This window comes from Salarias fasciatus, chromosome 23 (genome assembly GCF_902148845.1).
Source record: "Salarias fasciatus chromosome 23, fSalaFa1.1, whole genome shotgun sequence".
NCBI classification, from domain to species: Eukaryota; Metazoa; Chordata; class Actinopteri; order Blenniiformes; family Blenniidae; genus Salarias; species Salarias fasciatus.
The window spans coordinates 2,509,025-2,526,225 of NC_043766.1; the positions used below are offsets into that span (position 1 = coordinate 2,509,025).

At 45.1% G+C, this 17,201-nt stretch overlaps 1 protein-coding gene across 1 annotated transcript; it reads right to left on the reverse strand.

The window, feature by feature from the left end:
- Nucleotides 1-1,619: 1,619 nt before the first annotated feature.
- On the reverse strand, nt 1,620-16,869 carry lmo4b (LIM domain only 4b). Its single transcript, XM_030083389.1, has 5 exons — nt 16,431-16,869; nt 14,755-14,995; nt 10,260-10,356; nt 4,656-4,811; nt 1,620-2,314 (listed from the first exon to the last, which is right to left on the reverse strand). Exons 2-5 carry the CDS (start codon nt 14,988-14,990, stop codon nt 2,306-2,308), a joined length of 498 nt encoding a protein of 165 aa, XP_029939249.1. The 5' UTR covers nt 14,991-14,995; nt 16,431-16,869; the 3' UTR covers nt 1,620-2,305.
- Between the last annotated feature and the right edge of the window lie 332 nt (nt 16,870-17,201).

Consider the following 17,201-nt stretch of genomic DNA (forward strand, 5'->3'; position numbering starts at 1 on the left):
TATCCGTCTTTTCCATCTTCTTGTCTACATAAAGTAGCATCTGTAAATTTACCCAAAAAAATCAAACTCACAAAATTGTTTCCATATCTCTCGTTAAAAATAACATGTCAGCATCTTAAAGAATCAGTGAAGATGAGGAAATGCTAGCTACAATGCTAGTACACCAAATGTTTAGGCTGATCAGAGAATAAAATAAACCCAGTCAAGCTTTACAACTTTTTCAACTTTTCTCATGAAATTTCAACAATCTACAGACTTCAGAAGACGGCAGCTGAAGTGCTATTTATTTTCCGCGGTTCGGGGTGTCTTCTGATGAGCCGAAGTCCTGAACGTACAGTGCTGTAAGGATTTTCAGGAAAAGTCGTTGAAGATAATGAAGCTTGGATTGGTTGAAGGATGAACTGAGGGGCTACATAAAAGGAAAGTACCAGATAATTACAAAGATAAATAAGAGGTGAATCCTGCAAAGCTGCTCTAATTGAGGCCTGGAATGAAATTAAAGGAGCACAATTAACTGATTTGAACAAGCCCAGTCTGTGGGTGATACTTCTCCAGATTGACAAAAGATCCACTTAGCGTGATTTTCCCAACACTGAAATCTCAATGTAAAAACATCGGCGGCTGTTTACTCTTGAGGTCCACTTCCTCTCCGGACTCGTCTGGCAATAGAGCGGCATTGTTTCAGCGGCGGGCCTGGCGAAGGGGCGGACTCCGCAGATAAGCGCCTGGACCATTACAGGGTCCCTCCTTCAGACCTATTAGGTCTTGCAAGGACTCCAAACACCAATTTGTTCTGCAAATAGCCCATTCAATTTGTGCCTGCCAAAGAGAGACACCTCTCTCCCTCTTGGCTGTAATTGAATCTTCAAAGGGACATTTTCCTCTATTTCTGTCAGGTATTAGAGTGATGAATAGCAAACGGTCATCCAGACAGAAAGAGAGGATGCATGTTTATCCATTTCCAGTTAGACGCTCATCACGTGCCTTGATGATTGCGAGACAGGAAATTGAATGGCAGCGCTGTGGCATCTCCTCTGGGGTGGGGGCTTTCACTCATAGGGCAAACAAGTCCTGCACTGACATCAGGCCTCTGGTCGCTTGGGGGGGGGGGGGGGGGGCTCTTATTGGGCCATTCATTACACTGTCTGTGTGAATCCCAGCTTCTTGAATGAAATCAAGAGAGGCTTTTCAAATCTTCAATATTTTTATTAATTAAATACACCATACTGGAGCAAGTGTCTCGGAAAATATCACAAATAAATTTCTCTCTCATTCAGCATTTGATACATCGGTGATGACCTCTACATTACTGACTAAGGAGCAGGTTTTCTTCAGCTTTGCCGCGGTGATTCGAAAAAGGTTAAGGAGCGGAGTGCGGACGGGGTCGGATGTACTTGTAGCCACGCCTGGACAACGACATTTACATGCAAACTGTACATACATGGTAGTTTTACAAATACACCAAGAGAGTGTTCATGATTTGTTTCTCCACAAAATGCCACAAACTTTTTTTAAACCCCCATCTTTTTCATATATATATATATATTTATTTATTTATTATTTATTTATTATTATATATATATATATATGTATATGTATATATATATATATATATATATATATATATATATATATATATATATACCACCAAAAATAACAAAAAGAAGAAAACACATTCCCCCCTTGACAACACATAAAATATAGAAAGTGGAAACACCACGTTGCTGGGAAATGAGGGTAGAAAAAGAAGAGGAAAAATGGAAAGGTTTTCCCCGATTTTTCTCTCCCGAAAAATGTCTTTAAACAAATGTGCAGAGTTTAAAAAGCCTGCATCTCTTAAGCCTCATTAGTCTTTTGCGCTTTCTTTCAATCTCCTCTCGATGTCTTATTGAGTTTCTCTTCCAAAAAAAGTCTCCTTGGATTCTGATCGTCTCCTTTTTTTTTTCTGTAGAGTTTCTTTCCTCCATCCCCAAGGTCGTGAAGTCCTCAGCGTCCCAATTCGGATACGATAAGTGCAAGTATCCACACATTTGTTGGAGGAAAAAAAAAAGCCAAGTGTTGAAGGCTAAGTGTTGGATATGAGGTTGAAAAAAATATTTTTTTTCAGTTTTTTGGGGTTGAAGAGGTTTCCTTCAGGGACTGGGAGCACAAGTAAAAAAAGAAGAAGAAGAAGAAGAAGAAGAAGAAGAAGAAGAAGAAGAAGAAGTGAAAAGGCCGGGGTGCTGCTGATGCACTCTGTCTCAGGTGACAATGAGTAAGGGCTAAAATGAAGGCACACGTCCTGCTTCCCGCGCTGCTCCCCCGTCTAACACACCTGGATGGAGGGGAGGGGAGGAACAAAAGGAAACAAAACAAAAAACAGTTTAAAGCAAAGCAGATCTCAGGGACTTGGTTGATTTTACAGTGTTAAATACGTTTCACCCCCACCACCTCCATGATAAGCCAACCTCCCGCCGCCGCCGCCACTTTAATTTATTGATCAGCCAAGGCTTTCCAAACCATCTGCTACCTCCCCCCCTCACCCCTTAATTTACTTTGCATTAAGTTAAAAGTGCATTCAAGAAGCGATTCTCTTTGGTATAATTAGAGCTGCGCTCCGACATAACTGCAGGAGGTGCGGCGAGTCCTGTGAAAGAGGGGAAGATGCAGGGGAGGAAAGACAATTATCTGACTGTTCTCAGCAACAACGCTCAACTTTTTCATCTTTTTCTCGTGTTTTTTTTTTCCTTCTTCTCCCCTTTCTTTTGCTTGGTGATTCTAACAGAACGGTGATTTACTTTCTCCCCCACTCCTTCATCCCTAAAATCACTAGGAGGGCTCGGGTCTATTAGTAATTGCAAACTCCTACTTGGGGGCTAATTAAAGTGACTGACGCAGGGAGGGTCTCACTCCCCTGGGTCAGAGCGGCTCCGTATGAGAGAGGTAATTTGTCTGCTCTGAACAAAGAGATTAGGAAGAAGCTGGGAAGAAAGCCTAATAAATGAGCGTCAAATGTCCCGCGCCGCCATCATGAGCAACGCCAATTATGTCACGGCCTAATCGCGCATAATCAAAAACAACAGTCAGCAGATAACCCCCGTGACTGCTTCATTTTCCCCCCTCGGCTAAAGGCCACACTCGCACTTCCATACACCCGCGCTGTATCGACGTGGAGGCCTCTGAGTTTTGCCCGTTTCCACGTTCGCTCTAGTGGTGTCTGAGCAAAAAAAAAAAAAAAAAAAAATCTAAAAGAAAAGGGGAAGAAATGTGCGGTAAAGCACAGGAGCAGGCAGCACAGCTCTCCCTATTTCACTCCTGGATATAACCAAAGCATCCGGAGCCTGTTCGCATTGAGCGATGCCTCTCTGTTTATTTAATAATTCTCTCTCTGCTATAATTAAAGCACCGGGGCCAATATTCAGATTGCATTTTAGCATCAATAATTCAACAGTTTTCAATACAATTGATGTTAGCGCATAAATAAACAATGAGGCCTCATATTTACTACACCAGCCGTGGCTTACGAGGGACTCGGGCGGATGTGGGATGGGGAGCGAGGACTTAAACAGACATTTAAAATTAAGCTAGATAATGCAACAGCTTTCAATTTCAATGTGAGGAGCTCTAAGAGCCGGGAGAGCTGATTTGTAAAAGTGACAAGCCCTTAAAAGGCCTGTGACGTAGAGGGGGTGGAGGGGTGGGGGTGAGGGGGGGCTTAATGGAGCTGTACCTCTCCTCTTCTCAGAGAAGCACTCAAGGTGAAATGCATGCTCCCAACAATATAATTCCTCTTTCAGTCAGAGTCTGACACACTCCGAACACCTCCCATATCTCGGGCTGTGCTTGTGTGCGCAGGCGAGGTATCAATAAAGGCGCTTGTTGCGAGGCAAAAATGATTAGATCTCCTGTGGGGCAGAATGAAGCTATCCTGAAGAATGAAGTTATCCTTCGTATATGATTAGGCCTTCTGTTTTGCTTTCACTGGAGGCATCAAGATCAAATCAAGGGAAAAACCATGATGACAGCTCTCATGATATACTGGCTGCCGCAGCTCGCCGCCTCTGTGCTCAACCCTCAGGGCTCCAGGATGCACCCCACCCCCGTCTGTTTGTTAGCATGGGGGTAATAACTTAGCCCAGGTGATCTGGGCCCCGTTGACGCTAAGTAGTATACTATTCTTATTTCAAAGACAGCAACTTTTCAGCGGGAGCGGGAGTCGTGCTGCTCCGGATGACTAAATGAAGCGGCCATGAGTCAAATGTTCTGCCGATCACAACAAACCGAGGCCGGCGCCCATCCAACCCCCCCACCCCGATCCCCCCCCTGCCATCATTTTCACATGTTTTCGTGCTGATGGTCCGTACAGATTTTCTGAGTGCGTGTCCTCCAACCCAACAAGAATGATGGAAAAATCCATTGACTGTCTAAAAATAAAATTCATCTCTGCTTCGTGAGATTTAATATCTGCCGTATGCCTCGTGGTGAATCAACGGCGTCGATATAAACAGAGTGAAAAATGTCGGCGCGAAAAATTACAGATGTTTTTTTCTTCCTGCTAATGACTCCGGCTGACTGATGACCAGCCTTAACCGCCTTGTCCTGTGTTTTGAGGTGATCCTCCCTCCCTCCCTCCCTCCCGCTCAGACGTGGCGGCGTTTGCGGCGGCCGGGCCTTACCTTCTGGTCGGGCAGCAGCGGGTTCGTCTGCAGTGAACTCAAATGGCCGTTGATGAGCGCTGTGGGTCTGTCGTGTTCGCAGAACAGGCTGCCGTTGATGTAGTGGAACCGGTCCCCGGGGACGAGCCGGTTCCGGCAGGTGGAACATGTGAAACACTGGAGACAGAAGAGACAGACGGGGGACTCTGTCAGTCATACAGGACAGACCAGTGAGTTCATCCATTCATCTCAGGACTGCATGGCATTAAACACATCGAGCTTTGAGATTTGTTCTTCCAAGTAACAGTGCTCGTTCTCTTGACCACAATTCATGGCTTCTGTAATTTCCACCAGCAGCATTTGAGAAGTGGTTTGCTGTCTTTTTTCCCCTTGATTTTTCTGAATTATTCACCATTAAGCACATTCCATGTTGAATCTCCAGACAGTGCATTGAGAGATAATTCATCGCAGATCAGTCTGCAGCGATATGGATGTTCTACATGATGATATCGCGATAACAGCATTTTCCTGGTATACTGTGCAGCTCCAGGTCAACCTAGCACGTCTTAATTCACACAAGAATTGACTGAGCTGCACGGCAGAGCAGTGGTTAGCCTGAATAATCACAGTTCGAGTCCAAACTTGGAGCTTTTCAATGCAGCCTTACTGCATACCTGAGCATTACAAAAAGAAAAAAGAAGCCCACGTCTGAGGTAAATTGGTGACCATAAATCTTTCTGTCTCTCTGTCACTGCCCTCATACTGGCTGCAGCCCGCCTCAAGAGGTGCACGGAATAGTTGGTTTAATCATTTGAAAATACTGTAACACAGTTACGTTTGAGAGTTATAGAGGCTGCAAGAAGTGTACACATTAATATCATTACAAAAACATTTCATAGATTACATTTAAAGTTATGCACTTGGGACACAGATGTCAACACAGATGTCATGCTGTGCAATGTTAATACCATAAACTACATCATGGTGTTATTTTTTTCAGATATATGAGAACTTGATTCAAGCTTACTAATAAGAGCATAACATTTAACTTCCATCTGATCCTAATAAAACTGTAAATAAATACATGAAAAGAGAAAAAAGGAGCTAATAAAAGCACCAATCGTTTTAGTACAACAAAGTATTAACAGATCAGTAAGAGGGTCAAGTTTAACGAACTGGTTCTGCAGAAAGTCTCCTCTGAGTCTGGTTCTGCAAAGGTATCTGTCTGTCAAAAAGGAGTTCATTCTTTCTACAGTCACTTGTGCTTGCTCATGTGGAATTGCTTTTCCTATGTAAAAGTGCTTTGAAATCATTGTGCTATATTTGGTGAATCATACATAAAGCTGAACTGAACAGAATAACTTGTCATAATCTAGAAATTGTCTTTAATGTAGACAAATTTCTACATCAGTGTAGTAATTATGAACCCCTGAGCCAATTCACCTCATAACAAACTAAAATGGTGAAATATAATGCAGTTAATATCATAATTTCTCGAGGCTGTGAAACTTCATCTTGCAGGCTGGATCAGAGGGTTTCAGGTAAAGTCTTGGTAAATCCACAGTAATTTTCAATTTTGGCAGCTGATTTCTTATCTGTTTTCATGTATACCCATAAATGAGCCTTAAAGGTTGTATAGAAGATCTTTATTACTAACAAAAATGAATTAAAGCTAAAAAATGGCGTTATTAAGCTGTAGCAGCCTTGTTTTTATCGTGATCAAAAAAAAAAGAAAAGAAAAATTAATCAACTCTGATCCACCGAGACCAGGGACGGCTCAGGGACAGGGTTTGGCGCAAGTGCAGGATTTTACTCATATTCACTGTGTTTTGTGTTGTTCAAAAAGACACGTTGGTAGCTATGTGTTAGCGCTGTGATGCTAAGATGCTACATGCTACTTTCTGCGTAAGGAGGAGGCGTTCCTCCGTAGACAGCAGGGGAGGAGGGGGTGTGGGTCACGCATGGCAGCATTTCAAAAAGGACTAACTGTCACTGGATTTCTCCCTCCATGGAAAATCCTCTATACAACCTCTAAGTGCTCAATGAAGCAGTTGTTGACAAACTGCAGGCTGGACGGTGGGACAGAGTTCACAAGTTTAACATGAAAATATGGCGTTTCTTCATTTTCAGTTTCAGAAAAACTCGGCATTTACGCGGCAATGTTTTGAAAACAATGTCTGTTCACACGGAAACAACAGAAACACAGAGAACTAGGAAGTTAATAGGTAAGGCCACGAGTTGTTTTTTTTTTAATGAAACCACACACACACATGCGCACAGAGAGCAATACGCAATAAACATTAACAATGGGAGTACTCATGGGTTTGCTATCACGATGACTATCAACTCTAAAACCACAGAGCCCAGAAGAATCTGGACCAGAATCTGGAGGAAAACAGGACTGTTACTTCATCTACTGAGCGTGAGCAGAAGAACTCTCTGCTCGTGCCACGGTGGTAATGCCACGGCAGTAGCAGTGTTTCCACTGTCTAACGGAGATGAACGGATTTTCGGAAAGTTTTGTAAAAAAGTTCCACCTTGGGAACTGTTTTCAACAAGCTGTGTTTTCAGTGGCTCTGAGCGCCGTTGTGTAAACGGATGTCCAATAACACAAAGAAAGTTTGATGTTTTCACTTGAAAACATAAATGAAAGCATTAATGTGATCATGGAGGGGTGGGCTCACAGAGGAACTTGACTGTGACACTTTGACTGTCAAAATTAAATTTATAATTGTCAAACAAAACCTTAAAAACACACGGTCTCAGAGGACTGCACCATATATTACTAATATATTGCTTTAACAATATCAATATGCAGACCGCAAAAGACTGAGTCTGTAAATCATGAAAACAGAAAATTGTGTGATTAGCATAATAAAACATTTTAAAATCTAAAGGCTCACAGACCTCAACATCAGCGTTATCATGGTGTTATCGCAGTCCTGCTACAGCACACGATCGCTCGTCGTTTCCCCGATATCGTGCAGCTCTCTTTTCCTTTTCAAGACTCTACAGCAGAACCGGTGAGACTCTATTGATTTTATTTCTACAGCTCCTTTTGTGTGTGTTGCTGAGGGCTGGTGACGGGACACACCAGCAGCTCCACAGCGCTGTTTAGCACTATGAATTAGATTTATGTCATTAGCTCGCTGGTCAATGTATATTATGCAGAGTGTGTGTGTGTGTGTGTGTGTGTGTGTGTGTGTGTGTGTGTGAGGCACCCTGCAGGTATTTTTGATGGTGTCTCATTGTTGACTCTCCCTCCTTTCTGAAAGAAGCTCTCCAGTGATGTCTGGTATTTGGTGGCGTTTGAGAAGGCTAGCTTGCGGACTTAGTAAATTAAGGTAAGTGAGAGTGAGGTGTGGACAGGAGTGGCTATTTTCCAATCATATTTCAAAGTTTATTTATTCTTTGTTGGCCGATATGAAAACATCTGAGACCCGCTGCCTGTCCATGACCGCTGGATGAGTCTTCGGGGAAATACTGTGATGTTTTGACAAACACAGCCTTCCTTAGAGGTAATCTGGGGGGTAAAGTTCCAAAACCACTGACATAAAGGATGAAAACTGTCCAGGCCAGTGATTTGCCAAGGTGTTTTCTCTTACTCAAAGCAAATCTACCTGCATTTCTGAGACTGCTGGTTGATACACAAGATCAACTAAAACCTTGTGACAGTCTGGTTTTCAAATTTAATTTTATTTGGAATAAACACCTGAAATCCATTAATACCTAGCTTAGAGTCGCGCACTTTACAACATTAAAAGTACAATTATTCTAAATATTTCAGAGCTGAGCCACTGTTTTGCTTTAACCAATAAGATCATTAAAACAGAAGAGACTTGAATATTTTGATGACTTCATTATCAACCTAATGTATCTGTGTCAAACCTACTGCATCAATTCTAAAATAAAATATATCGTTTCCTGTGAGCGTGTATCAACATCAGCTGAATCTTGAGCCATGCACAATAGTGGCAGTAATGAAGACTCACAACTCCAAATTATGTCTGAGAGCAGGAGCTCCATGTTTTACAATTTCTTTGGCCATAAAATATCAGTAATTAATGATATCTAATAGGGGTGGGACGAGACACAAATTCCACGAGACGAGATGTCTCACGAGATTGAGTCCACGAGATCGAGACGAGACGAGACGAGACGGGGGGGGGGGGGTTGGTGCTGAGCAGTGGGGAGCGGTGCGGTACTCACATGCAGCGTCGGAGCGGCGCAGAGCAGTGCTCACACGGAACACGGAGCGTCGGGGCGCCCCTTGTACGGCCACGGCGCCCCCCCTGTACACTGCGCCCCAGGCGGCCCCCTAGTTCGCCTATTCCCATTCAAACCGCTGCGCACAGACAACGCCATGACTGCATTTGCACTTCATGCCACTAGGTGTGCTGTTTGCATGTTCAACCTTATTTTACAGGCACCACAGAGGAAGAAGGGCTGCAGGCTGCAGGCTCTCTCTGCATGTTGTGAGAAAACAAGTGTGAGCCAGAAGACGTGGTAAAATGTTCATTGATGCGATGCACCGATTTTTCAATAAAAGAGAAGAAGTGAACGATCATTTCCACACATTTTCTTTACGTCGTATCAATTAAACTGTATCACAAGTAGTTTTTGGACTCAAAAGACCAAGATTCCTTGCGGATAGAACATGCGCAGAACAGTATTTCATGTCCCTTTCGACCGGGTTTTTAAATGTGAATATGAGCATATTCGGGGCTTTGCACGTGTTTATATGGCTGTGCACCGTGTAATGTATTATTCCATCAATATTCCAGTTAATAAAGAGTTATTGCCTGCATATAAAAATACTCAATCTCGCGGCATTCGATCTCGCGGCATTTCGATCTCGCGAGATCTCACGAGATCTCGTCCCATCCCTAATATCTAAAGTTACTTGAAAGCAAATTTTCTTGATTCTTCAGGACATTTACTCTTTTTTACTACCTTGCAATTCAGAGTAAATTGAAGTTCACCACTCTGATAAAGTTTAAAAATGTCCATGAAACCTTGAACAGGTTGTTCCTCTTTTAAAACCGTTTGCTCGCTGATCTTTTCCGTGTGAAGCCAGCGTGTTGTCCTTCTGTGCGGACTCTGATCTAAAAGCAGTCACTGAAGGATGAAGACCATTAAATTCTGTCACACTAAATGCATTTTATTCAAAACATTCAGACACATCTTAATATCCTAGTGACACAGCCAGATTCTATATGTTTTCTACTATTTCCACTCTGGAAGTGTATTTTTCTCAACTTCCTGCTGGTTTTTGGAGCTTAAGTACACGAAGCTCTCCGTATTTCTGCCTCTGAAAGAGCGTCTGAGGTGGAATGAATTATCACCATCTTCTTCTGCTGCTCCGCTAAACATGTTGCACATGCAACAGTTAAATAACACGAGAGAGCAGTGGAGATTTTGCACAGGGAAACTATTCCTTTCATTTCACAAATGCTTTATTTTTGCCAAAGCTGTTGTGACTGCTCGGTATTTGGTGGAGCTGCTTTCAAACTCAAATGTACATTATGTTATTGAGCAATTGGATCAACAAGATGTTGCATTTTAACACACAGTATTGGTGATGATAGCACTGAGATGTGCTCGGGCTCGGCCTGAAGGTTTTACCTTGAGATGGTAGACGTTGCCCTGCGCCCTCATCACCAGTTCGCTGGCTGGAATCGACTGACCGCAGGCGCTGCAGGCTCCGCTGTTCCCGAATAATCTGAGCAAAGACATTGGGAGATGAAGAAGAGTGAGTGTTAGCGTGTGCCCACCTGCCGGCACGTGCACGGCTGCAGCCGCGTGTAATGGACTGTGGCAGCCACACTTTTTGTCGGTCTGGGAGTGTGTGTTGCGTGAGTAAAAGTGGACGCCCTGCCTTAAGTTTGCTATTCCCTGGCTCCATTTCGATTTTGAAGGTGTGTGTGTGTGTGTGTGTGTGTGTGTGTTGGGGGGGGGGGGGCAACAACTAGGAAATCATCACTGTATCACCAGGGAGAAAAAAAGAAAAAAAAACAATCCTCCACTCCTCATCTGTCTGCCAGCATTCGGCGCTGGAACTGTGTATTACGTCGGCTGCACATTTTTTTGCAACCAAATAATAACCTGGAACATAAGCAATCAGGCCCTAAGAGGATTTGATTGTACATCCAGGCGGAGACATAGTGCTTTTGCCATTAGGACTCCTGTGAATGCTCCGTCAGTGCTGTGTTTCCATTAGAAACCCTGTAGCTACTCGGGTTGATATATAATGTGCATGGGTTAACCTTTTCAATCATGGTGTCAACACTTTAGATTTGCTTCTGCTCATCTCTTTCGTCCCTAACCTTCTCTCTCTCTCTCTCTCTCTTTCTCTCTCTCTCTCTCTCTCTCTCTCCTTCTGCCTCTTGATAATGAAATGCTTGCTCCAGCTTCCCTTCTATCTTCCTTCTGAGTCCACAATTTAGATTACTTCATCTCGGTGAGCAGCAAACTGAATGAAATTTCGATTTGAGCAGAAAGTAATTTACTGGGATCTGGACCCATTTGTCATCATATCTCACCGGGTGTTTGCTCTATCACTGCACTTTTCCTAAGCAATCAAATAAGACCACGGCATCTGACATGCTCCGGAGAGAAGGGGAGGAAAAGAGGGGGCTGAGGGGGTGAAGGGATGGAGGGAGGGGAGGAGTGGCTTACGCTGGTTTGTCTGTGTATCAGATAAAGTTGTCTGGCTTAAAAAAAAATGAAAAAATTAAAGAGCAAAGGAAACAAGAAGACAGTACTTCACTGTTTAACAGACTTGCATCGGGATGGAGCAGAAGAATAAATGCTTTAACCGTCCCAAACCAAAGCTAGAGGAGTGCAGGATGCAGACTAAACAAACAAATTATTTGCAAATAAAAATTTTAGCAGGGGTGTGGTGGTGGTGGAGGTGGGGGTGGTGGTGGAGGGTGGGGGATGGAGGGGTGCACAAAGAAGTAGCTTTGAGCAAGACAAGCCTCAGCAGAAGCAAATTTTGTCTTGGCATCGTTTGGAAAGGCTCCATCAAAACTCAATTTCAGAAACTAATTAACTGGAGACTGTCGTCACAACTCTGCCAATTCAGGGTTCTGGCTGGGACAAACATGACAGTGGGGAAATGAACATATATGCCTCGCTTTGAGACTCCAGGACTCCTGCGATGTTGTTGGGGTTTTTTCCCATGAGATTGGCAGATTTTACTGGAAAATGCCATCATTTCGTTCCTCTACAAGAAAATAGTAAACAAAGGGATGCGGGAGCCGGGCCTTTCTTTTTGTCTTGCATTTTGGCGCAGTGTGGCTCTCGTAACAAGGTTAATTATTTTACCAGGGGGATAGCTCTTGATAGTGTTTGATTTAGGGAGCCAGGGCCCTTTAGGTACTCAATTAAGTTGCTGTATCGGTTTGAACTTGGGCTCTAATGGCCTCTTCTGCCAGTGAACTACAGCAGCAGGGTGAAGTCGACACCTCGGGTCAGTATAATTAAGGCCAGGGGACTCTTTTAATTGCAGTGACACATCTGGTTTCTGCTTTTCGCCTCTTTAGAAAAAAAAAAAAAAGAAAATCACTTCCTCTCCACGTATCTTGGGGGTTGGCTTTATCTTGATTTATCTGTCCCCTTGCCGATCTGTCTTTGATTAAATTAAATAACAAACACACACACAAAAAAAAGCATTTGGACCTGTCTTGTTGTCTTAACGCAGGCGGCGGCGGCGGTGGCGATTGGATTTCATTTCAGCGCTGACTGCCCAGTGAAATATAGCGTGGCTTGCTGCTGGGCCGGGCTGTCTGGTAAATGCAGACCTCATTCAGCGAAAGGCCTTTGAGTAGGGTAAAATTACCCCACAACAATGATTTCTGCAACACAGTCCATTAAAAATGCCTCTCTACATCAGCAGCCAAAGCACCTTAAAAGCACTAGGGCCATATTGATACTGAAGCGGGGGCTTTGCATAATGGCAAGAGCTGCATTAGAGGGAGAGAGCGTTGGGGGGGCGGGGGGGGGGGGGGGGGGGGGGGGGGGGGTGAGAATGAGGGGAGGGCCAGCATCGTGTATGTGCATGTGTTTTGGAAGGAGGGAGGGGAGGAGAAGGACGACAGGGGAGGTATGTGCGCGCGTGTGTGTGTGTGTGTGTGTGTGTGTGTAAGGGAGGATGGTGGTGGTGGTGGTGGTGGAGGTGGGGGATCAGCCAAATTACACTTGGTTAATTCAGAGTAACAGATCTGGCCCCAAGTGAATTGAAGGCCTTGAATTAATTCTGTTATGACAAATCAAGATAAACGTTTCCCCTAAATTGCATGCGATTTAATTAATTTCTGAGATCCCACTTTTCCCCCTCTCCTCTTCTCCCCTCCTCTCCCTGGCCCTAATAGTTCACATTCTATCGCGCTGTCATAGTGCTTGAGTGGGCAGACTTCAAAGTGATATTAAATAACCAACTATTAGATTTACCTCACACGTTCTATTGGAAAAGTGCCATTTAATTACCTAGGCTTATTCAATTAAGGAGGAGGGAAATGGGGGGGACAGTATGCTCTCCCCTTGCAATCCGGCAGCCACAAGTAAATTAATTCCCCCTCCACTTGCGGCTCACAGAAATAATATCACCTTCAGCTTAAAACAACACGTCCCCCCCTGCACAGCCAATCACAACTGTGGCTCGGAGTGGCGGTCTGGGGCGAGAGCACTTTGTGGCAACGAGGAGGACACTGGGATTATACCCACACTCCACCGCTGATTGGTCAGATAAGCATTTTCATATGGGACGTGTTCATATAGAGGCTGAGCTACAGCTCTTTAGCAGTCTGAGGCAAAAAAAAAAACACACACACAAGGCTGCCCCTTTAAGAGGAAGGGGAAAAAAACAACGGCAAATGGCCTTCACAATAATCCCTCTTCTCTATCTGTCTTTCCTCTCTTGCTCTCTCTCAAAAGCCAATTTGGTTAATTAAATGTTTTGTTTGCAGTGTGGCTCTCATTCATTTCGGACACGTCATTGGGAGCGGATACAAGCCAGGGACCAGATCTCATTAGATAAAACCCATCAGGACTAAAGGAAATGGAGGGGGACTATAATTAAAGCATTTAATTGTGTGGACTCACTGTCAGATGTTCCCCCCTCCCCCCCATCCCCGCTCCAATCTTTATCTCTGCTGAGATCTCCAGGTTCCATAATATGCGGTTTAGCTCTTCTACCAAGCGTGCTCTCATTACAAGTGGAAAGGTGCATCTACATTCTCCCACCCTCTTCTCCCCCAATTTCCAATTTTAATTACATTACAGTCCCATTACAAATGAAGTGCCCCATTGACTTTGCCATCCTTTTTTATGAGAGCGCAGTCTCACTTTAGATTCTGAATTATCTGTGCAGATTTGATGGCGGTGCTTGAAGAGAAAACAACATGAAAAGAGACTTTAAAGAACTTTCACAAGCAGAAACACAAACGCTCCGGATCAATACTGTCTTTGTGTCGCACTCGTGAGTGCAAGAAGCCGATTGAACCGCCAGTAAACCACAACTGGCCTGGTCACTTCAGGCCGCTTTACATTACAGCAGTGGGTGTCGTCAACAAGCTCTGGTTGGGTGTCTAGCACGCCTACTAGAATATTCAAAAAGGCTCCTCTTCGCTAATTAAATGGTGCTTTTCCATTATGCAGAAAAAAGAAAACAAACGCAGAGCGCAGTCATCTGCATCTCAAAACGCGAACATAAGTCCAGCAGGGCTGGTTTGCTCTCCTCCTGTTGACTGTGAGGCCGGACAGACAGCCGGCGACCTGCAGAGCAACTCTTCCAGTCTGCGCTCTGTCAACACGGCGCCCTGCCGAGCGCCTTTCACAGTGCCGGGAGAATTCAACCGGGACAACTGTATCACGGGCTCTGATGACATTAACTCAAATTTAACACACATGTTACTTTTAACTCGCCTTCAAGTCACTTCTCAGAATAATCCAGAACTTTCCCCAGTCATGAGTTTATAGAAAACACAAGTTTCCTGAGAATTCTTGGCAGACGGGATACGGATGATCTAACTTGTCCTGAAACATCAGCGAGACAATCTCTAACATACCAACACCAACACTTAACTTCTGACGAGGCTATGCAGCATCTTTCTCTCACCTGATATAGTCGTTTCTACAGAGGATCATGCCGCTTTTCGTGTAACACGACGTGCCGATTTCGCCCAGCTGAGCCTGGCAGCACGAGCACTTGAGGCACCGGCTGTGCCAGTAGCTGTCCATGGTGTAGAGAAGGAAGCGGTCTGCGATTTTCCCCCCGCAGCCGGCGCACCGCTTCCAGGACAGAGAGCCCGCGCCCACCGGAGGGGGCTGGCTGCTGCCTCCGGGATTCACCATGGTCCCTACGAAAGAGAAACACACACACACACGCACACATGAAAACGCGTGGGAATGAGTCGACATCGGATCGTGCAAGTCCGAGTCAAGAGCAACCTAAGCTGCTGAACAGTCACAGCGTACATGAGAAGCCGATTCATCGATCACACGGGTCTGTAAACCCGGCTTCTGGAGCATGCTGTAGCATCTGCCGGTCCCACCATGCCACAAAAGCACGGAGGCGGGATCTGCCCTGCTCCACGCCAGCCATGAGTCATGTAGTGAATTAACCTGCCCTTGATCTCCGTCTCATCTCTAAGCTGTTGCTTCGCTGGACCTCTCATGATGAATGTCAGTTAGCTGATAACTGTGAGGCCAGAAGAACAGTCGTCCAGTGTGAAGGGCCTTTGTCTCACTGTCCAAACAGCACACAACTCTTTTTTCTGACTGTTTTGGTGAGCGCACCTCCTGCCAAAAAAGAAACAAGCCCAACTGCCATGAAAGGAGTGTGTCTTACAAGGTACTAGAGTGGCAGGATGGAAAGGCATGGCGTGCTTAGAGCTTTGTTTACCGAAATTTTTCTGCTTTTCCGGGTCCTGAGAAATAAACTGGAATGTCTCAGACTGTACCAGATCAGCATGTCATTGATCTAAAAGTGCACACACAGACCTGCTGTAATCACGTTAGGTGTGTAAATCTAATGAAATGCAGGCATTTGTTTAAAATTAATGTGAGGCGCTTTCAAATGTAATCCTTTTCCAATTTGGTTGGGCAGACTTGCCTGGATAAAGCCAAATCTTTGTTGAAAGGCAGGTAGGCTAATTAGAGTTGGGAAGAGAGAGAGAGAGAGAGGAAGGGAGAGAGAGAGAGGGAGGGGTGGAGGAGCTGGTGGGTGTACACACACAGAAAAGCATTCAGTAAGCCCATTAGCGATGGCTCTTAGGGACAAACCGCAGCGTACCTTAGTGCTGATTAAATCTAAAAGGAGATGAATCAAAAAGCCGACCTGAAAGTGACTCCCTGGATAAACAAGAAGAGGGCTATCGTCAAGTTTCATTCAGAGAGGAGTTTTCTTTTTCTTTTTTCTTTCTGCTGAGGGATGGATGGAGGGGACAGGAGGAGGAGGAGGGGGAGGAAGAGAAGGAGGGGGTGGCTTTTAACTTAAATGGGCTAACTCAAGTAATTACACGGGCAGGCAATTTAGGCGCAGAGTCGTGGAAATGGAAGCGAAACCAGAGAAGGAAGAGGGGACAACACATCGAGCAGCCACGTGCTAAAATGTCCCGTCTTTTTTACTGGGACAAGATAAACTAAGCAGCACCAACATTAGGATTGCTCCAGGGGCAACAGAAAAAGAAAGAAAGAAAAACGACGCACCTTCACTGTGACTTTTCGCTGTAACTACACGTGATAAATACACTTCAGTGGCGCAGCGCGTGCGTAATACCAACAGACACCCACCTCGTTTGTCTCTTTTAAGTGTAATGGTTGTAAAAGTTGACGGCTTGAAGGGCAGGTAGGTAGGTCGGGAAACAGGTACAACAGTCCGTACCCCCTCCCCGAAAAAAAGTACAGGTTGAAAAGAAAGAAAGCAAGAAAGGAAGGGAAAAAAAACACCCAGCGAGCGGACGCACTGAGCGGCGCGCCGTCGGCCTCCCCGCGCGAGCTGGCAGCGAGCGGAGCGCAGAGGTAAATGGAGTTATCAGATAGTATTTCCACTGGATGGCTCTCCGCTTTACTGTCGCCGCTTCAAGTGCTCCTTTTAGCGCTGGAACAAAAGGAGTCCATTGCAAGACGTAATTACAGGTCTACGCATGCCGTAATTTTCCACCAAGCCCGAAAAGTGCGTGTTTTGCAGTGCGGGACGGGAGGGGTGGCAGACACAGGACGAGGAGACGCAAAATGAGAGAAAAATAAAAAAATAATGAGGAGGAGGCAGACAGGAGCGGCTGTAATTGACTGTCCTCTGCGCCTCTCGGTCTGGTCTCTGGGTCCCGCTAGATGCTTGTTCTACATGTGTCGCTGACAGGAAGAAAACCTCCAGTAAAAAAACCCTTCAGCCGCGTGACGACGCGCCTCCGCAGCCAATCCGGGCGCACTCCATTTATAGTGGGGGGGGGGGGGGGGGGGGGGGGGGGGGGGGATAACCCAGCCAGCCAATGGAGGGGGGGCTGAGAGAGAGCGAGAGAGACCTGGACGCTCAGACGGAGAGGGATGGAGACGAGCGACCGG